At 37.6% G+C, this 22,906-nt stretch overlaps 2 protein-coding genes across 2 annotated transcripts; both read right to left on the bottom strand.

Annotated features, from left to right (window-relative positions):
* Window positions 1–145: 145 nt before the first annotated feature.
* On the bottom strand, window positions 146–2,513 carry LOC136232183 (scarecrow-like protein 14). The gene has a single exon (XM_066021221.1). It carries the CDS (start codon window positions 2,234–2,236, stop codon window positions 275–277), a length of 1,962 nt encoding a protein of 653 aa, XP_065877293.1. The 5' UTR covers window positions 2,237–2,513; the 3' UTR covers window positions 146–274.
* A 583-nt stretch (window positions 2,514–3,096) lies between these two features.
* On the bottom strand, window positions 3,097–5,698 carry LOC136232515 (scarecrow-like protein 14). The gene has a single exon (XM_066021719.1). The coding sequence runs from the start codon at window positions 5,271–5,273 to the stop codon at window positions 3,222–3,224; it is 2,052 nt and encodes a 683-aa protein (XP_065877791.1). The 5' UTR covers window positions 5,274–5,698; the 3' UTR covers window positions 3,097–3,221.
* Between the last annotated feature and the right edge of the window lie 17,208 nt (window positions 5,699–22,906).

Consider the following 22,906-nt stretch of genomic DNA (forward strand, 5'->3'; position numbering starts at 1 on the left):
AGGAATATGATGTCTTAAGTTCTAAATTTTGGTGAAAATAAGAAATGGAAATGGAAATGTCAGTTTAATTTCCACCATCAAAAGTTGGAATTAAACAAATGAAAACTGCATCAAAATAGAAAAGGATGAATGACAATGGAAACCAGACACAATTAGGAATAAGATTTTCAACTATCTTCAAATGTTAGTGAATCTGCAATACAAAAACTCCATTGCAAATTATGCTTCAACCAAAACTGAAAATCTAGCAATCTAGTAGATAGACATACGCCAATCATATATAGACAGGTTTCCAAACTGAAAGTGCATAGATTATTCTTCCTTTCCATCCCTGCAGCATCCACTGGCTATCTTCATCCACATTGAAGTTCTTATTGAAGTTTGATTTAACGGTGGTTTTGACCTTCTTCACTAGATCTTGATCCAAAGGAATTTGCTTGAATCCCGCCCGTTGATTTCGAGTTTGCCATTGTCTATATGTCTCTGGTCTTTCAATTCTCTCCCACCCTTCACAGGCTATAACATTTATTGCATACCTTCCATATGTTTCTTTCTCGAACATCACTCTTTCGGGTTCTTCACGTGGAACTGTATTATCAAGCAGATCAAATATTGCTGAGAAATGAAACAGTGCATCTCGAAAACGAGTGAGGAAGAACGGTGCGTTGTAAGTACCATTAACTACTCCATGGATGAAGATATCTGGACTAATTCTTCTTATCAGATTTAAAACCTTGTCTCTCACACTGTTCACCACCATGGTGTCATCCGGGAGATTCTTTAGCCGATACAGACAGTTTACTACAATCAATTCGGTTCTGTCTATCTTCAAATCTTCATAATGGATAGTGTCCCATTTCTGTGCTATAGAATTGTATTCAAATGGGACATTGAATCTCTCACAATATTTTCTTATTCGTCGGCCTGTTTCTTCAACCCTTTCTGTAGGCCGAAATCCTGGTTGAGGAAACTCAATTCCTGTAATACACAGCTTAGGAGGTCCACCAATTCTTGTTGAGATCTGTTCAATAAGGCAAAACCATTGAAAGCCATAGAGAATACCAAAGTCAATTATGTGAAGCCTGCTGACTTTCTCTGCTAGTTTAAGGATCGTTTCATTTGCATAAAGAAATGACATTGACATGAAAGGGCAAGCTGTAACATACATGTAGTAACCTTTTAACATATCAGCAGCTGATGTTATACTCCTGACAGCCGGAGTATAACCGGGAGTTCCGGTTCCGGCCATCCTTGCCTCTAGGCCATTGGCAAAGCAATGAGCCAGTCTTTGGTTTCCATCTCCGTATGGGGAAGAATATTGACTTATCTGCTTTAGTAGCTCCTTTGCAGTCTTTTGATCATCATTAGCCACAGCTTGTGCACATTGAGGTAAAAGAGTCCATAAGTCCACCACTTCCCTTTTAGTATTACCTTGTTTCTTTCTGCTCGTTCTACGATTCGATTTAGACCCTTTCTTTTGTGCCTTGTTCTTCAAATTCTCATCAGCTGATGAATTTTGAAGAGAGGAAGAAACAGATGATGAAGCAGAACCACTGTCTGTCTGATTGAGTAATATATCAAACATCTCTATTTCTTCACTCTTTTCGACCGAAAACGCAGAATGCTTGTTGCTTCTTCCATCTAAAGGGGGCTGATGCTGCTTTCTTTCTCTTGAACCATTTGACAAGCAGTTATACTCCTGCTTTTGAGAGTTTGATGGATACAATGGAATCAAAGAAGTATTATTACTATATAAATCCGGCACCTGAATGGTATTTTCGAGATAGCCTGCAGAGTTGTGTACATTAGAGAATTCAAGATCAAAAATCCAACTGGATTCAGCTAAATCGAAAGATTGATCTGATGGAGGAGGATATCTCTGGCCAAGAACATCATAAAAGGATTTCTCAGCGGCTTGCAGAGCGGAACAGTCGTGCAACTTACAACTATTACTTTCTAATTCTTCCTCCATAAGTATATCATTTATGTACTTGAGAACCGGATTCTGAAAATGACTATTCTCAGAAGAATCCACTTCAGAGCATGAGCTTGAAGATGTTGCATAATCACTAGCTGATGATATGTGAGCATTTGTTTGATAACGATTTACAGCTTCATGATTGTTTCCGAACCCGTTAACAAAGTGCCGATTCGGAGGAAGAAGTGACGTAGTTTTATAGTCAAATCTGATTCTTGTCATGGCTTCCGGAGCTGCCTGGATTAAAGCATCATCCATAAATTCTTAAACTGAAGGAATCAGATTGATGTTTGATACTAGCTTGCTGAAGATCTGGCTGAAATAACAAGATTTGCACTAAAATCTAAGGAGAAGAAAGATCAAGGAAACTCAGAAACCTTTGACTATCTGTTGCTTGAGGGAGCACCTTATTTGTTCTTATTTTACAAGGTAACGATCTAAATTGGAGGAAAAAGGCTGTCTTTTGAGAAATATTAGCAAATAGGATTAAAGACTACATTTTTCCATAAGAAAGAATCTGGATGCATAATCAATGAACTGATGTACATAATATGAGAGATTGATTATGGGTGGATATTAGTTCCCATTATTATTGTTATTTAAATAAGTGCATTTCCTTAGCCCACTTCTGCTTTAAAGTAGACTTTTTCTTTCTTTATTTATTTATGCATAAATTATTTTATTGCAATTCAGAATCTTTTCCACTTTCAAACTTGTTTATTTTATTTATTTTGTTAAATTTAACGGATCATCATATTCAGAGTTCTTGAAATGTGTTTGCCAAGCATCAACATTATTTTTAATTAGTAGTTGTTAGCTTTGTGTGGTCTTGTTCTCTTCTTACAATAAAGAATGGCTTTGTTTCTCGAACTCTTTTCATATGGTCCCCTCTTCTCTCTCTCTCTCTCTCTCTCTCAGGTGCACAACATGAGAGAATGTAAGAATTGAAGGGGCAAATAGTAATGGACCTGTGTTTGTTTGATTTGGTGATGATGAATCCAGAATCATCCAGTTTTTCTTTGGTTTTTCAGTCATTTTTTGTGTTCTTATTTGATTATAATTTACTTTCTAAAATCTATATAAAAAAATGTCTGAAAGAGAAGGTAATACTAACAATGGATCGATAACAAATATTTTTAGTTCTATTCAAATAAAAAGATTGAATCAGAAGGTTTTTACAAAGCGCTCATAAGGAGAACGTAACAGTAAGTAAGGTGTTACAGTACAAGTAATGGGTTTTGGGCTACGCAGAGACTGGTTTCCAAACTGAAAGAGCATAGATGACTCTTCCTTTCCATCCTTGTAGCATCCACTGCCCATTCTTATCCACAACAAAATCTTTATGATACTCTGATCTTACAGTACATCTAACTTTCTTCAAAATCTCTTTATCTAATGGAAGTTGCCTGAATCCGGCTCTTGTATTCCGAACCTGCCACTGCTTGTATGTTTCCGGTCTTTCAATTCTCTCTGTTCCTTCACATGCTATCACATTCATTATATCTCTTCCGAATATTTCTTTCTCCAAGACCTTCCGTTGCTCGTCTTCACGAGGAACATTAACCTCATACATGTCAAACATTGAAGAGTAGTGGAAGAGTGCCTCCCTGAACCGAGTGACGAAGAACGGAGCATTATATGTACCGTTAACTACTCCATGGATAAAAGCTTGAGGTCTGATGCTTCTGACCAATTTCAGTACTGCATCTCTTGCACTTTCAACTACAACTGTGTCATCAGGGACATGTCTCAACCGATACAAACAGTTAACAACAGTCATCTCGTCTCTATCAATATTGAGATCCTCATATTTAATGGTTTCCCATTTCTGTGCTATGAAGTTAAACTCAAACGGGACTCGGAACCTCTCACAATATCTTTGCAAGCGGCGGCCTGTCTCCTCAACCCTCTCTGCAGGGCGAAACCCTGGTTGAGGAAGCTCAATTGCAGTTATACGCAACTTAGGAGGTCCAAGAGGTCTTTCAGAAAGGCGCTGGATAAGGCAAGGCCACTGAAAACCATAGAGAGTACCGAAATCTACAATATGGAGCCTGGTAGCTTTCTCTGCCAGTTTGAAAATTGACTGATTAGCAAAGAAATTCGACATTTTCTGGAATGGGCATGCCTTGACATATACTTGATAACCTTTCAGGATTTCAGAAACCGGAGTGTTGTTACTTAACATTGGTGAATAAGTAGGCGTCCTGGCTCCCGCCAAACGTGTCTCAAGAGCATTGGCAAAGTGATGCGCCAATCTTTGGTTTCCATCCCCATGAGGTGAAGAGTGTTGCCTGATCTGCCTAAGTAGCTCAGCTGCAGTTCTTTGATCACTGATTGCCACAGATTGTGCACATTGAGTTAGTAGAGTTGGCAAATCTACAACTTCTCCTTTCTTTCCTTGTCTCCTTCCCCGAGCTGTTCTACCTTTACTCTGCCTGTTCCCACGCACTCCATTCTGCGATTTTTCATGATTAGCACATGATCCAGGTGCATTCTGCTGACAAAGCAATACCTCGTCAAACATATCCGACTGCTCAGACTCTGCAAGAGAAAGTGCAGAATGCTTGTTGCTTCTCTCTTCTTCCAAATAATCACTTCCCTCACGTTGATGATTCTTCCTTCCCCGTGAACCATTAGGCGAATAATATCCATCTTCTTTATCAGAAGATGTTGGTGAAATGCTCTTTGGATCCCATACCAAAGAATCACCATCCAAAACGAACTTGCCAGCATCTGATACTAGAAGACTACTTTGTGGTTGTGGAATAAAAGAAGTTTGCACTCCATACAAATCTTGATCAAAACCCCAATTCGATTTGTTTACCGAGATATTAGCAGCATCAGAACATATGGTGCTGCCATCAACACGGCTACTCCATGGCGAAGAATCATCAGGGCTATCAACATTTTGAGGACAAATGTTGAAAGAATGTGGATATTCCTGGCCAAGGGCATCATAGAAGGACTTTTCAGCAGCTTGGAGGGCTAAACAGTCCTGCAACATACATGTCTTACCATCTAAATCCTCTTCCATAAGCATATCACTTATGTACTTAAGACAAGCATTATTATTTGGATCATGTCCTTCGGAAGAAGATGATAATGAAGAAGATGGGGTTAAGTCTTTCTTAGGAGGCTGTGGATTAAATGAGTGAAAAGAGGAGCAAGAATTACTCATGTTATGGTTGACTTCATACCCATTAAGAAGAATATTATTGGAAGAAAAAGAAAATGGGGTATGCTCAAATTTGAAATTGTTCATGGAATTAGGAAATTCTTGAACAAGGGTATCCATGATAACGGTTAAGCAACTTAGAGCAAGATAAGATACTTATGGCTCAGGTTCCCACTTATATTAAGATAAAAAGAAAAAGGGGGAAAATATCCCAAATTAAAAAAGGACCAATAAAATCCAGAATCTTAATCTATTTGAATAAATGAACCAAGAAAACAAAATTACCCAGAATAGCAGATCAATTAGTGGGATCAGAATATTGAAAGAAAATTAAACCCAGAAAAAAAGAATGAATCTTTCAGTTTCAGTTTCAGTTGGAGAATAGAGTAGCATAAAAAAAAGTGAAATGAGAATATAAATAAAATAAAGAGGATGAAATTGCAGTGTACCTGAGTGATTATTCCACAGGTGCTGAGGAGTGATATTTAAAAAGAATGAAGGAGAGAGAGAGAGAGAGAGAGATGAAGGTTCTGGGAAATGGGAGAAAGCAAAAGAAGAAGCCGCCACCGAATTGTTTTTTTTAGATGATGTGATTATTGTGATTGGTTGATTTGCAGTCATGTTGTTGACCTTTGGACCATACCCCCCCCACATACTTATTATATATATATGTTAATGTTTATTTTTTCTTTTTAAATAGTCTTGATCTCCAAGTCATTGACTGAATGGTGTGAACACAATCGAATGAGGATTGTGGGGTTTTGATTGGATGTACAAGTTCATCAAAGTTGTCCAAATTCATCACTTTAATCCATTTTTGGCACAACACTAATAGCATCACCTCAGTTGTCAAATGTGAACTACCCTTACTTCAAAACTTCTAAAAATGTTAAAACAACGATGTCGCATTTATAATCTCCCAATTTCATGGTATTATATAAAAAAAACTTAATTTTTAGTTTTTAAATTTAATTTAAAATTTGTAAAAAGAGAATAATATTGATGTCTCTTAATTTGTAACGTAAGCTTGGTAGATAGCTTCTAATACATCTGAGATGAAATTAGCAAACTGTAATAGAGGGGTGATGAGGACATGAATCTGTTCATTCCGTTCTTTGAGGGTCAAGCAAGCATTGAAACATTTAAGAGGATTTCAGACGAGTCAGCATTGCCCCGAAATAGTGAGATTACTAAGTTAATATCTATGGTCTCAGGTTTAGAGGGCAACAGATTGAATGGAGGAATAACATGACCCACACGGCGTGTCATGTTATCAACATGTCTCGTGTGAGGCATCACATCTATGAAGGAGAAAGGGATCCCAAGTGACAATGCCAACACGACATATGAGACAACCATTCGATGTATGATTTGAAGGAGAGCTTCGAAGAGGAAGAAAAGACACACATCGTGTGAAGTAGCCCACACGACGTGTAGATTCAAAGAATGGCTCATGCTTCTTTTTGTTAATTCACACAACGCGTGGTTTATCCAACATGTCGCATGACTCATTCGGGTTTCAACCCACATGGGGTGTTAAACACATCACACACCGTGTGAGTTAAATTAATCAACAAGTTCTGTCATTTATGCATTGTGTCCTAATTACTCTATTGTCCCTACATATTTACTGTTTCATCATCTAACCTATTTACTAGTTTGCTATTAGATGATTTGTAACCATGCTACCCATAACACCTTAAGTTATGAAAGTGGTGCACGGTATTATGTTATTTTTATCCTAGGGTTGTGGAGGTATAAAAGCCTGAAATTTTGTAGAAGATGTAACTTTTTTTATGAAATCAAATACAAACTTTCTCCATTGGATGCTAAGGTTTTCAAATATTTGGGATTATTTCCTTCTAATTTAGCTAGAGAAAAGTTATTTATTTGTTAGTTTATGCTAAAAACTATCAATATCGTTACGAATCCGTATCAATTGGTATTAAGGCTAATCGTTTTTCTAACACGAGACTTCTTTCGGCATGGTTCAATTGAGAATCCCACAAGACACTATGGAAGCATTTGATAAGAAGATTGATGAGTTGAGACTCGAAGTAAGAGAGAAAATCCAAGTTGCAAATGAAGAACAGAGGCATTTAGAAGAACAAATGAGAGTGTCCATTGAACGAATGAGGCTAGACATACAAGACATATGACTGGCTACAGAGGCGTAAAGTATATTATTTAATCAAGCATTTTGAAAATTTATACACGGTTGTTAGACGAGGTGCCGCGGCCTAATCTCCCGGGCGGACCGGGGGGTGGACACCTCATGGCGACGTAAGCGGTGATTGGCGCCGAAAGCAACCAATCGTGGAATCAAGCTGCTCGGCAGGACCGGAGCTCGGAGTATGGAAGAGTAGCCACCCACGAATGGGAAAATGAACACCGATCCCTTGTGGGAGACCGGTGAGGGTTTGGGAAACTTAGGTACGAGCCGAGAAGGCTAGCTCCTTTCCGGAGAAAGGCTACTAGGCACCCCGACATCGCCCGGTTATGAACCACCGGCCTCCTACTCAGCGTGTTAGGCGATAACGGACTAATCGCATATTTCTTTAAGTTTAAAATTCATTTGAAACCTTTTCTTTCTCGTTTTGAAAACCGTTTTGAGCATATATTATTAAAAGCCACTTTGGTAAAGAATCACCCATTTACATTGATGCCAAATATATATAAAAGAGAGAGGAGGAGAAGGAAGAATTGATTTATTTTACAGTGTGTCTTATGCTTCGATTCATACGTTAACCCTACACTAAACTCACTCCCCGAAAACGAGTTTATTTACATGGTTCGTACCTTAATCGCCGTTGGAACGATTTAGGTACATTTCAAAACCCCGTTGATTTACATGGCATCTACTCGAATCGCCGTTGGAACGACTCGAGCGTTTGAAGACGTGGAATAAAGAATTTTAACCCAAAAACGTGGTTAGGCATACAAGTCAATTTATTTTGTACAAATCATTTGAGAAAACAATTCAAAACTTTATTATTTACAATAAAAACGATTTTAATTACAAGATTCGCCTAATCCGTCGTTGGAACGGATTAAGGTTTTAAAACGTGATGTTTTAAGAAAAGGTTTAAAAATGCCAAGAAAACGTTATTTACACTTTAGGAACATCTAGAAAAACTTTAATTTACACCAACAAATTAAACTCTCTTTTTGTGATTTATTTTCCCTTTTTCACTCAATTAACCCTTACTTGAATATAATTGCAACGAATAACAAATTAAACCCAAAATTCACCCCACTAAATACATTTTAAAATAGATACATTTTGGATAAAAATGGTATTTACACCTATAGATTAAAAATAAGGTAAAACCTAATATACACTATAGTTATGGGTATGTACCAACAAAAAGGAAAATAATACTAAGAATAGTATACTTATTATCCTAATTAAAAACTTATAAAAATAATGAATAATGTTTATAAATAAGAAAATAGCATTTGACCCAAAAATAGTTTTTACATAAGAAAATAACCTTTATCCCCAAAATAACTATTATAATAAGTATATAGGAAATAACTCTCCTAAATATACATTAAACATCAAAATAACACCTAATTATCCTCAAAACATCTACTAATTAATTACCCCAAAATATCCAAGTAAATAACCTTCTAAAATAATACCCAACATAGCTTAAATGAATTAAGAAGAAAATATATACATATAGTTTAATTAAATCAAATTGATGAAAGAAAGGATATAAACACATTAAATAAACATATGTATAAAGTATTTAAAAATAGCTTGAGAGTATATATTACATAAATATACATATATGAATAAAGGACCAAAAGCCTAAAAGTTGAGAAGGAGGGACCAAAACAGCATTTTTTTACATTTCAGCAGATTTACCGACGGAAAATCCGTAGGTAAACAGCAATCAGTGACAGAAAAGGAAGAATTACAGAAACAGTCCACAACTTTCCAGATTTGTTCAAAAGCTTTAAATTAAGTCTAATTCGATCGTTTTGGAACTCCGAACTACCAAAAATGGATCATAGTCTATAACGGAGGTTCTTAAACGATGTTTTTTATTTAAAACGTTATTTGGGAAAATTTTGAAAAACTTTTTATTACAACGTTTTTAATACCCGAACTACCTTTGAATCGGATCCTAGTTCGTATTAGGATATCAAAACGAGGTTTTTATTTCAAAGCTAAACCGAATTTTTATTTAACACGGGATGAAAATAAATAAATACGGGAAATTAAATAAAACGTGACAAATAAATAAATAACTAAATAAATAAAATTATAACATAAAAATAAATAAAGAAAATAAAACAAATGAAATAAATAAAACGAGTCTAGTCCTCAGATAATACCTCAAGTTCGGTATTGACGGTTGAAGTCGGTTGATTCCACAAATCGTGCCTTTCCGGTGTTTTTTGTGTTTTTGGTAAAATCTTAACTTTTAGGAAATTCGGAATTTTTAGGAAAAAAATGTTTTTTCCCAAAAAAAAGTCACTTCTCTCTCTAAAATGTTAGAGTAAGAAGTTCCCCTCCCAAAAAAGTCCTCCACAAATGCATGGGGATCCGTGCCTTATATAGGCACCGGATCCCTGGAAACTTTGGGCGACGCCCGAAGAAAATTAGGCGTCGCCCAAAGTCCGTTGGGCGAACGCCCAACCTAGTTGGGCGTGTTGGGGTTTAGTGTCCTATAGTCAATTGTTGCGGGATACAAACTTATTGTAAATGAGTTGTTCTTTATATCATTTGTTTTAATGAGATATATGTTTTATAACTATATAAAGGCAATCCCTTTTAAGCACTAAATAAAGTCTAATAAAAGGAAATCCGTAAGTTTGTTTAAAGTGATTATAAAGTGTTCATACAAGCATGAAGTGAGACAAAACTTTATAATAAACTAATAAACTTAAAACCACCCCAAGTCAAGTGAAATATTTAGGATTGATATATCACGGTTGAGACTTATATGTAACAATGTCTTCTGTCCGACAGAAAGCTGATTTCACAAGCTTCATATATATAGATATCTGGACAGTTACATAGATCCGGTGAAACGTTGTTCATTAGGATTGGGGATCCGACTTGAGATAACAGGATGGGTAGATTCATCCTTGTCAACTGTTCATCTCATTGGTATTACTAGGTATAACTAATCCTCAGACTCAAAAGAATGTTAATTGGTCATCCTGAATTACTGAATGTGAGACTTTGATCATGCGGTCCCACGATCCTTAATAGAGATGACTCTGGGGTGTGAACTGCAAAGGTTGGGTGTCACAGGAAGTAATTTCAGGGTAGTTATACATTGGATTGAGCATTTATCACTCCTGATTAATGGGAGATACATCCAAGGATCGCTTATGGAAGACTCGACTCTAAACCCTTGCAAGGTGATAGCTTAAGAGTAGAAATACGGATTTCACTTAACCTATCTTTTTGAGTTGACTCGGCCAAGAACAAGTAAAACGAACGTCTCGCTATATGTGACTTGACATTACCCATAGTCATAAGATTCAGTTCAAGGATTTAGTTGATAAAGGATCGTATTATACCGTAACTAATACGGAAGGGTTAACGACAGAATCAACCTGTCTTCTTAACGGACTCTGGGGGAATGATTACAGACTTGCCTATAACATACTCCGTACATCATTCCGTTATGCAAGGATTAAATATAATTCTTGAAGAAATTAATTTAATAGTTGCATACGGCCAGAAGTAGTAAGGACCTAATGGATCACACATAAGACTTGGAACCAAAAGAGAGATGGATATGATTAATAGATGGAAGCCCAATTGAGCCCAGTAAGGCCCAAATATATGGAGGGGGCCGAAATTTATATATAGAAATAAGGAATTAATTTTATTCCATTAATCCTAATTTGATTAGGATTATGAATTAAATTAATTAAGAGATAATTAAATTAGGAGTTTTAATTAGATTAATATACTCCTACTATTATCCAATTAGGTTCTTTATTATTATCCTAAATATATTAGATATATAGTGAGATAATAATTAGGAATCCTATTCCGAATTGGATTCCTATTAAGTAACCTATTCCTATCTAACTAGGGTTTAGATATAAGCAACTATATATACCCCCTCCCTATAGGAATTTCGACTAAGCCTATCCCTCCCCCATATAGTGATTTTCGAAATTGCTAATTAGAAAGAGAAAAAGAATTCCCATCCCCTAGTTCGTGGACAAGAATTCATACGGCATCCCATCGATTGATTAATCTTATTCATCCCTCTTTCTCCTTGATCTTGTGTTGGTTAATTAGAGGCAATCTAATTTGGTTGCATCTCATAAGGGTTGATTTTATCTTAACATCACCGTATTCTACTTTGCGGTTGGAACCTCGGAGAAGAATTGTGGGCGCTTCTTTAACAACGGTAGATTGTTCATCGAAAGGTATTCATTCTTATCCCTCTTTATATGAAATAACGATTAACGGATCCTATGGTTAAAAGGAAATAGGCTAAAAAATTTATATTTCCGCTGCTATACCTTAGCCCTAATTTCCTTCAGTGGTATCAGAGCCATCGTTAAATCCGTTATTTCATATATGAAAATATAGAAGTTTTCAATAGGATTGAATAAATATTTATGGTTAGGATTAATTGACAAATAGTTTTGATTAATTAATTTTAAAGATAAATAAAGTTTTGATTAATTGTTAATTAAAACTGATTATGCTTATGTTCCTAATTATTTCGGTTGATAATCATTATAACAAAATCTATTAGTTTTATAGTTAGGTTGATAAAATTAGTTTTATTAATTCTAAATGATAAAACGGAAATCTATTGTAGTTTTTCCTATTTCTGAAAATCGTTTTAAAATTGTTTTAGAACTGATATATATATATATATATATATATTTAATAAAAAATATATATATATATATATATATATAACGACAGCAGCCGAGTCGCGCCTCACGGCGCGACTGGCCGCGTGCGGCGCAGGGGCGCCGCTGCCGCAAGGCAGCGGCGTCCCGCGTGCCCTGAGGGCTGCTGCCAATCGGCAGCAGCCCGCTCTCGGGCCCGGCCCGACACCCACTTGATTTTAAATAGTTTAAAATCGGTTTGTATTAAATGTATATATATGTTTCAGAAATTAATAGTTTTCTGTTTTGATTATCGAATGAAAAATTCGTTTAAATGTTTGTTTTTACCAATATGTAAATCAAAGTGTTAAATGAATTGAAATAAAAATAATTGGGACGTGCATAATCAACGTTTTATATGGTTATATTAATCTAAGGATTAATATAAAGATACAAAACGATTAGAAGTAAAATTGAATGAAAGTTAATTTGACGAGTTAATGTGATTAACCTAAATATTACATAAGCCGGTTATGTGATCAACCAATTAAATTTATTTAATTGAGTCTATGCATGTTTGGAGTTATGGACATATTTGGACCCTCTTTTAGTCTTTTGGTATTTTTGAAATAGGGCCTGCGCGTCCTGCCTTTCTACTATCTATTGTAATTTCTCCTCTCATCTGATTCCCTTCAATTCAATTGAAGTTTTCTTATAGTAGTATAGAAATTAATATGTAATTTCAAGGCGCCATGGAGAAGACGGAGGACCTAAAGAGAAATATGTAATAGTTAGTATTTCCTTAGGTTTGGCCTTTTATTCCGTCTCTGGCTCGACGGAATAATTTAGATGATATGTCCATAACGCCAATGTATGTGAATGTATGTCTGATGTATGCTAAAGCAAATCAAGACTAAGTTAGATTATGAGACTTAAATAAAATCCCTCGTTAAAAGTTAAGTAAATAAGCAAGTTATTAAAATCGGTTGCCCCTCCCTAATATTATAATTCAGCCGGTAGTACTGGGGGCCTTTGGGTTGTTGAGCAAACTCAAGCTCGGGGTCTTATGGTAACACCTGAATTATCGAAAGTTATTCTTTCATGAATATGGGGTAATACTTAAATTAGATTATGATAATTGGATGAGCAAACTCTTATTGTCATAAACTAATGGGCAATATGGTTGGGATTAATATGAGTAACATATTAGTTACTAATGTGGTTAGTAACCCAATAACCTAGGAGTCACATTCAAGATGTGATTGATTACATGAATCTACCTAACAAATGGGACTAGCTTGTTGAGCAAACTCAAGGCGAAATCTCAGGAGTTAGGATCCTAGCTCACTAAAGAATTTGTGAAATTCTTCGAATTAATATGGAGGGTTATTAATTTGGCAAAATAGTGGGAGCAATCTGAAATAAATTAAAAGGCCTATAATTTTAGATTGTTATACTTTAAAGCAAATGAATGACATACGTTTACTCTTTCTCACTCTCAGGTTTTGTTTAAACACACACTCTTAAAATCATGGCTAAAACCAATCTGCAAAACATTCTTACTGATAACAAATTGAATGGTTCAAACTTCACCGACTGGTTTCGTAACCTCAAAATTGTTTTGAAGTTCGAGAAAATTGGGTATGTACTTGATACATCGATACCCCCTGTCCCTGAAGATGATGCTCCCATCGAGGAAATTGATGCTTATCAGAAGCACAAGGCTGATGATGATCATGCCGCTTGCATCATACTTGCATCGATGACATCGGAATTACAAAGGCAACATGAGGAGATGAATGCCTATTCCATCATCATGCACCTAAAGGAATTGTTTGGGAAACAAACCAGGTGCGAACGCTACGAGATATCAAAATTGTTATATCGTTGCAGGATGCAAGAGGGCACATCTGTCATGACACATTGTGTCAAGATGATAGGCTATATTACCAAACTTTCTAGTATTGGATTTGTGATGGACAATGAATTAAGTACCGACTTGGTTCTTCAGTCCCTCCCAGAGAGTTATTCACAGTTCATCATGAACTACCAAATGAATGACTTGCAAACCTCTCTTGAAGAGCTTGCAAACATGCTCAAATCAGTTGAGCCCAATATGAAGAAAGACAAGGCCATACCGGCTCTTGTAATCGAGGGATCGAAGAAAAGGAAAGGGAATTTTCCCAATCCTAAACATCCCAAGAAAGGTAAGAGAGATGTGTCCAAGGGAAAGGAACCAAAGAAGCCCAAAGGAAAGTGTCACTATTGTGGTGATTTCGGGCATTGGAGGAGGAACTGTCTGGAGTACCTAACCTTCCATAAGAAGGCAAATAACGGTGCTTCAGCGTCTGGTATGTTCTATATTGAAATAAATACGGTTTCATTGTCTGAATCTTGGGTACTTGATACCGGATGTGGATCTCATATTTGTACAAATATGCAGGAGCTAAAATAGACTAAGGAACTAAAGAAAGGAAGCATAAACTTGCGAGTGGGAAATGGAGCAAGAGTTGCCGCCCTCGCAATTGGAGATTATGTTTTACTTTTTCCCTCTGGGCTTGTAATAGAATTAAGGAATTGTTTATACGTTCCTGAGATGTTGATAGGGGTCAAAAACCCCTATCTTTGGGTACGGTTTTAGGACGGGTTTTAGAGTTATTTGGTTAATAAGCGAGCAATTCTCGCATTTAAATGCTTTTGTGTGAGTTAGTTAGGAATTGGAAACGTGCTATTTACTTTTCGTCGTTTAGGCTCGTTTTGTGATCAATTTAGGCAAATACGGCCGAAATAGCATGCATAGTAGAATTCCGTTATCTTTTGAAGCTAATTGGTCCGTCAAAAGTCGCACCAAACGAAGCGTTTGCTCAAAATAGGCGATTGACGGATCTATTTGGCTTTTGGACTAATGTTTTCTGGAGTTTTTATGCGTGTGCAGGTGTAAGTTCGAACGAAAAAGGGCATAGAAGTCACTCGGCATGAATCGAGCACGCTTCGGGTGAAAACGCTCGGCGAGTAGGGCCCCACGGGCCATTTCTGCTCGCCGAGCAGGCCCCTGGAGGCCTGCTCGCTGAGCAGGAGCCTGCTCGCCGAGCAGGAGCCTGCTCGGCGAGCAGGCCACCAGGCGCCTGCTCGGCGAGCAGGGGGCTGCTCGGCACGAGCAGCCCTGCTCGCCGAGCAGCCTTCCCTGCTCGGCGAGCAGCCCTGCGGGAATTGGTCAAAAAGACCAATTCTGCCCCCACGAAGCCATGTTCGGCCCCACGTCTTCCTACACTAACAAGGACACGAAAATAGGTCAAAATGAGGCCCGAGACGCGTCTATAAATAGGATTTTTCCATTGTAAATTAGATATCTTTTTCCTTTGTAATTTTCTTAGCTTTTCACCTTGAGAAATCCTCTCCACCTCCTCCATATCCTTCAAACCTCCATTGAAGATACCTCCGAAGCTCCATTCACCGAGGATTGCTCAAGCTTCATCCTTAAATCCTAGAAAGACGCCTGCATTGGTAGACAGGTTCCCTGAAAGGGATTTTTCTTCTTTTACATTCTGTCTAGCCTCTGATACATGCTATGAATTCTAGGTTTATTGTAACTTCGTGACAATGTTTCCATCTTTGATATATATTATAGTTCTTGTTTGTTCAATTGTTTTGATGTTTTAATCTTTGTCTTACGCTTTGTCTGATTGGTTTAACTCATTCGATAATCCCAAAATTAGGTTGGCACATATTGCGAGCTGAATCTGACCTAGTCAGTGCCTATAGGATTGACGACCCTATAGAAGATTAAGCCCAAATTACTGAGCCTTAGAGCTAGTTTCGGCCTTACAAGGGAATCACGAACTAGGGACTTTAGGAGGATAGGTCGGGTTAATCGCCTTGGACACAAGTGATTTAGGTTTCAATTTAATTGTTTAAACATTCTATTTTCATTATCATCGTATCCCTTCATGTTCCTTCGGTTAATTGCATTGGTAAAAGATCATTTAGGAGTAGTTTAACTTAATTAGGGGTAGAGTAACTCAATTAGGCGTAGAATAACTTAGTTAGAATCGGATAACTTAGCTAGGAATAGTGTAATTCAACCTAGGAGTAGATTAATTTAAACAAACCAACTCAAAACCCCCTAAGCCTAGATAACATCCGAGATCGAGTAGCTCGGTACTTACAGAAATAAATCCTGTGGACGATAACCTGGACTTAAACCAGAAATTTATTACTTGATAACGACGGGGTACACTTATCCGTTAGTGAGTTCCCATCTCTAAGTTAGGTGGGGACGCATCAAGTTTTTGGCGCCGTTGCCGGGGATTTATTTCTTCTGTAATATCGAACCAAAGGTCGATTTGTTAGTTTAGGCATTCCTTTGTGAATATCTTTGTTTATATCGTCTATACTTGTTGATATATAATTTCTTTATACTTTTCTATACTTGTTCATATCTGTATACTGTTACTTATCAACTTTTGTGCTAGAACTTCACTTTTTCTCAGCATTCTCTGATCAATGAATTGGCAAGAAAAAGTCGAGTGGCAAGCTCAAAAGTTTACTATCCCATCAAGACAATACATTCATGCCCTGGAGAATGAGGCTCCCAATCCCTCCATGGCCGACTTAAATGAGAAAATGGATATCTTGATGGCGAAACTGAGCCTCAACACCAATGAAAGTGTAAGTTTTGTGGGTAATCACCAAAGGTATAATTCTAACCCCAATTCTTACAGCTTTTATGGTAGTGATTGGAGGAGACCTCAACACTCAAATCTGTCCTACGGGAACCCTAACATGCTGAGGCCTCCAAATAGGTTTGTTAATGAGCACAGGGAAAACGAATTGGGAATGTTCCCTTACGAGCAAGCAAGCCAAGTTCCTCCACAACCCTCTAGCTCACGAGATGAGGTGCTGTCCCTTTTGAAAGGAATATCAGCCTGACTTACAATCAATGAGGAGGTTTGCAAGGACTTGAGCAACCAATTGGCTCAAATAAACCATGAGATGCAAGAGCACTCCCGAGATGCCCTCCCAAGCATAAAGGAAAACATAGAAATCCCACAAAGGGAATCAGCTCAAGCCATCTCTTTGAGGAATGACAAAAAGGTAGAACCAAGTCCACTATCACATGCATCACTCGAGGTAAGTGAGGAACCGGAAGCGGTAAGCAACCCCGGTTCAAAATCTGAAATTCTAAATCATGTGATAGAGATAAAAGATCAAATCAAAACTTGTGTATCTCAACTACCTTTTCCTCAAAAATTAGAAAAGTTTAGGTTTGCTTCATGCTCAGAAGTTTTCATTCTCTTCGACCTATCAAGAGAATCCAAAAGGGAGCAAACCAAACTTTTCATAATATGTTTAAATTCGACCTCCTGCTTTTATTAAACTTATTAGAGGCTCTTAATCCATTTTGTAGGTACGGGTTATTTCTCAAGGAGTTCGAGTTCCTAACGCGAGTAGAAGCTTACACCTAGGAAGGAACTCCATGTCGAGCTAACCGACTATAAAGTAGCGCTTCTTGGGAGGCAACCCAAGTTTGGATTAAACTTTTTCTAGGTTTGTTTTTCTTTTTTCAATTATAGATTTCTGTTTTTAACTTTGGTTAATAAGTTGTCTTCTCCACCCTAACTTTTTTGCACATGCGCTTGATGGTTTTAGATGCAATGTTGGAACTTATTGCATATTTTAAGTGTGAGGAGGAGGGGTAGACAAACTTACAAAAATTTGTATAATTTTTAAATTTTTGTTGCGTCGTGTCTAGTTTAGTTTTTCGTTTTTCGGGTTTTATTTATGTTTTACATGTTTAGGACCTAAAACCGTGAACCTCCTTCGAATCCAAACTTCGTTATTTGTACTTGAGGGCTGAGAACCGAATCTAATATTGCATGACAACTAGTTTAGGTGTAGGACACAATCCTTGTATCTGTAAGAGCATGAGCTAAAGTTTGCATTTAGACCCTACTTTTGAAGAAATGCTAAAATCATTACTTAGGTAGATAACTTAAGAATTGAAGGCATGTGATATTAAACTTGAGTTTGGGGAAAACTAGTAAACACAAAATTGAAACCCAAAGAATTGTGAGCTGAATTTGAGCCTAAGAGCGAACATCAAAAAGCTCTTTTTCTTGACATTTTTGTGTGAATGCTTTGACTTGTGGAAGATTACAGATTTTGCACCTAATACTATGTTGAACCTACATGCAATGGTTTGAGATGATAAACAATGAATCAGCCTCATTAGAATTAACCCTTTTCTTTACCTTATTTTTTCTTTTTCATCCACTCTAGGAAGCCCCTTTGAGCCTACATTTTTGTAGTTTATAGATTTTTCTTTCGTTCTAACCTGTTTTTGCAAACCACAACTTGGTTTGCTATTTAACCCAATTTATTTTGCAAAGCTCAATTAGAGCCTTTGTTTTCTAGCGCTTTATCTTTGTTTATGGCATTACAGTAGCAAGCCAAAAGGCTAAGAAGTGAATGAGCATCACTATCAAAAAAAAACAGAAAAACAGAAAAAGAAAAGAAAAGAAAAGAAAAGAGACGAACAAAAGGGAAGAACTTCATTCCCCAGTTCTTAAAAAAATAAAAAACGTCTCAAGGAAACATCCCAAAAAGAAAATAATAAGGGATGAATAAAAAAGCTCAGTCACTTCATATTTGCTAAAGCCATTTAAACTTTGTTTTTGTAGCGCTAGAACTAATAACCCTTGTTGTACCTTTAACCCTCTAACCACATTACAACCCCGATTAGAGGCTGTTTTTGATATCATCGGAATCATATAGCATAGTAGAGGAACGCGGATGAACGTGCAAAATCAACGTAATCCTAAGCAAGAACATAAGCCGAGAGTAAACACTTTAGCCACCAAAATTGTGTGAAATGAGTGAACTGCCTATGGTGAGGTGTTTTACTTAGCGATCCTCTTAAACTCGTTTAATTGAACATGTGTCCATTTGCTTAAAACTATGACCCATGATAATTGAAATGTGGCTTTTGGATATCGTGTCTCTACTTTGTATTTCCGAATGCATGTAATTACAGATGCTCGAAATTGTGTCAAGCACCTAGTCAAACCGGGAGGTTTTCTAGCTTGCTTGTGATGGCGGGTTTAGTTTTTAGTTTACTTGGGGACAAGTAAAGTTTTAAGTGCGAGGAGGTTTGATAGGGGTCAAAAACCCCTATCTTTGGGTACGGTTTTAGGACGGGTTTTAGAGTTATTTGGTTAATAAGCGAGCAATTCTCGCATTTAAATGCTTTTGTGTGAGTTAGTTAGGAATTGGAAACGTTCTATTTACTTTTCGTCGTTTAGACTCGTTTTGTGATCAATTTAGGCAAATACGGCCGAAATAGCATGCATAATAGAATTCCATTATCTTTTGAAGCTAATTGGTCCATCAAAAGTCGCACCAAACGAAGCGTTTGCTCAAAATAGGCGATTGACGGATCAATTTGGCTTTTGGACTAATGTTTTCTGGAGTTTTTATGCGTGTGCATGTGTAAGTTCGGACGAAAAAGGGCATAGAAGTCACTCGGCATGAATCGAGCAAGCTTCGGGCGAAAACGCTCGGCGAGTAGGGCCCCACGGGCCATTTCTGCTCACCGAGCAGGCCACCAGGCGCCTGCTCGGCGAGCAGGGGGCTGCTCGGCGCGAGCAGCCCTGCTCGCCGAGCAGCCTTCCCTGCTCGGCGAGCAGCCCTGCGGGAATTGGTCCAAAAGACCAATTCTGCCCCCACGAAGCCACGTTCGGCCCCATGTCTTCCTACACTAACAAGGACACGAAAATAGGTCAAAACGAGGCTCGAGACGCGTCTATAAATAGGATTTTTCCATTGTAAATTAGATATCTTTTTCCTTTGTAATTTTCTTAGCTTTTCACCTTGAGAAATCCTCTCCACCTCCTCCATATCCTTCAAACCTCCATTGAAGATACCTCCGAAGCTCCATTCATCGAGGATTGCTCAAGCTTCATCCTTAAATCCTAGAAAGACGCCTGCATTGGTAGACAGGTTCCCTGAAAGGGATTTTTCTTCTTTTACATTCTGTCTAGCCTCTGATACATGCTATGAATTCTAGGTTTATTGTAACTTCGTGACAATGTTTCCATCTTTGATATATATTATAGTTCTTGTTTATTCAATTGTTTTGATGTTTTAATCTTTGTCTTACGCTTTGTCTGATTGGTTTAACTCATTCGATAATCCCAAAATTAGGTTGGCACATATTGCGAGCTGAATCTGACCTAGTCAGTGCCTATAGGATTGACGACCCTATAGAAGATTAAGCCCAAATTACTGAGCCTTAGAGCTAGTTTCTGCCTTACAAGGGAATCACGAACTAGGGACTTTAGGAGGATAGGTCGGGTTAATCGCCTTGGACACAAGTGATTTAGGTTTCAATTCAATTGTTTAAACATTCTATTTTCATTATCATCGTATCCCTTCATGTTCCTTCGGTTAATTGCATTGGTAAAAGATCACTTAGGAGTAGTTTAACTTAATTAGGGGTAGAGTAACTCAATTAGGCGTAGAATAACTTAGTTAGAATCGGATAACTTAGCTAGGAATAGTGTAATTCAACCTAGGAGTAGATTAATTTAAACAAACCAACTCAAAACCCCCTAAGCCTAGATAACATCCGAGATCGAGTAGCTCGGTACTTGCAGAAATAAATCCTGTGGACGATAACCTGGACTTAAACTAGAAATTTATTACTTGATAACGACGGGGTACACTTATCCCTTAGTGAGTTCCCACCTCTAAGTTAGGTGGGGACGCATCAGATGTCTCGTAACATTATTTCTATTAGCCGTCTCGCTGACGACGGTTTTCATATTTCAATAAAGAACAATAGTTGCAATTTTTATAAAGATTCGATCTTTTATTTTTCAGGAATATCACAAAATGGGATTTATGTGTTAGATGATAAAACTCCTGTTTTTGCAATTGATACCAAAAGACATAAGCTAGATAATTCAACTTACTTGTGGCATTGTCGTTTAGGCCATATAAACAAGAGACGCATGCTAAAGCTACATTTAGATGGGCTTATAGATCCAATCGATTCTGAATCATTGGAAACATGCGAATCATGTTTAAAAGGTAAAATGACAAAGACACCCTTTAGCAATAGAGGTGAGCGTGTATCAGACACTCTAGGACTCATTCATTCAGATGTATGTGGTCCTATGTCAGTCCAAACAAGAGGAGGATTCAGATACTTCATTAGCTTCATAGATGATCATACTCGCTATGGTTATATCTACTTAATGAGGCACAAATCAGAAGCCTTTGACAAGTTCAAATGCTTCAAGAATGAAGTGGAAAATCAATTAGGAAAGAAAATAAAAACACTTCGATCTGATCGAGGTGGCGAATATCTTTCTGATGATTTTCTGAATTATCTAACTGAATGTGGGATATGCTCACAATGGACACCTCCCTATACACCACAACACAATGGTGTATCCGAGAGGAGAAACCGTACCCTATTAGATATGGTACGATCCATGATGAGCATGGCCTTACTTCCAAAGACGTTCTGGGGCTATGCCTTAGAAACTGCCCTCTTCACCCTGAACCGAGTACCAACTAAATCCGCGGTTTCCACACCATATGAATTGTTCATTGGTAAGAAACCTGTGTTCTCGTTCATGAGAGTATGGGGTTGTTCAGCATATGTCAAACGCGTTGCGTCCGACAAATTAGATTCTAAATCTGATAAATGTTTCTTCATTGGATATCCCAGGGAAACCATAGGGTATTACTTCTATCATCCAGATGATAAGAAAGTAATAGTATCCAAACACGCAACCTTCTTAGAGAAAGAGTTTCTCGAAGAAACACAAAAGGGAATCGTGATTGAACTCGACGAAGTTCAAGAGGAAGAAACAACGACTGAAACAACAGAAGCGGTTAAGGTATCCGAAGAAGTCCCATTAGATGAGACTCCAGTGGCACCTATTCGTAGATCACGAAGAGTTCGTGAACTCCCAGTTAGATATGGTTTTCTAGTGGGAGATGATGACGAGGTTCCCGTGTTAGACGACGAACCCGAAAACTACGAAGAGGCTCTTACTAGTCCAGATTCTAAAGCATGGCTTGAGGCCATGGATTCTGAAATGGATTCCATGTATACTAACCAAGTTTGGACTTTGGTTGATCCACCCGAAGGGATAAAACCCATTGGGTGCAGGTGGATCTTCAAAAAGAAGACTGACATGGATGGAAAGGTTAGCACCTACAAGGCTAGGTTAGTAGCGAAGGGATATCGTCAGAAACAAGGTGTTGATTATGACGAAACCTTCTCTCCTGTTGCTATGTCCAAATCAATCAGAATCATGCTTGCAATTGCCGCTCATTTTGATTATGAGATTTGGCAAATGGATGTGAAAACAGCTTTCCTAAATGGAAATCTGCTTGAGGATGTATACATGATGCAGCCTGAAGGTTTCATATCAAAGGATGCAAATAAAGTTTGCAAACTTCAGAGATCCATTTATGGACTCAAGCAAGCATCTAGAAGCTGGAACAAGCGTTTTGACGAAACCATAAAACAATTTGGTTTCGAACAAAATTGCGAAGAAGCTTGCATTTACAAGAAAGCAAGTGGGAGCTCTATAGCATTTCTCATACTATATGTGGACGATATACTGTTAATGGGAAATGACATTACTCTATTACAATCGGTGAAAATTTGGTTATCTGGTAACTTCTCAATGAAAGACCTTGGTGAAGCAGCCTATATACTTGGTATAAAGATCTACAGAGATAGATCGCGTAGACTGCTTGGTCTTTCACAGGATACATACATTGAAAAGGTGCTAAATCGGTTTAGAATGCTTGAATCGAAACGAGGTAACTTACCTATGGTACATGGAGTAAAGTTAAACAATCATCAATGTCCTAAAACTGATGATGACAAACGACGCATGGCT

The sequence above is a fragment of the Euphorbia lathyris genome, chromosome 6 (genome assembly GCF_963576675.1).
Source record: "Euphorbia lathyris chromosome 6, ddEupLath1.1, whole genome shotgun sequence".
Classification (NCBI taxonomy): Eukaryota; Viridiplantae; Streptophyta; class Magnoliopsida; order Malpighiales; family Euphorbiaceae; genus Euphorbia; species Euphorbia lathyris.

Bases quoted from the DNA above. Each gene is read 5' to 3' on its own strand.
- LOC136232183 (XM_066021221.1), bottom strand. From the start codon at position 2,236: ATGGATGATGCTTTAATCCAGGCAGCTCCGGAAGCCATGACAAGAATC.
- LOC136232515 (XM_066021719.1), bottom strand. From the start codon at position 5,273: ATGGATACCCTTGTTCAAGAATTTCCTAATTCCATGAACAATTTCAAA.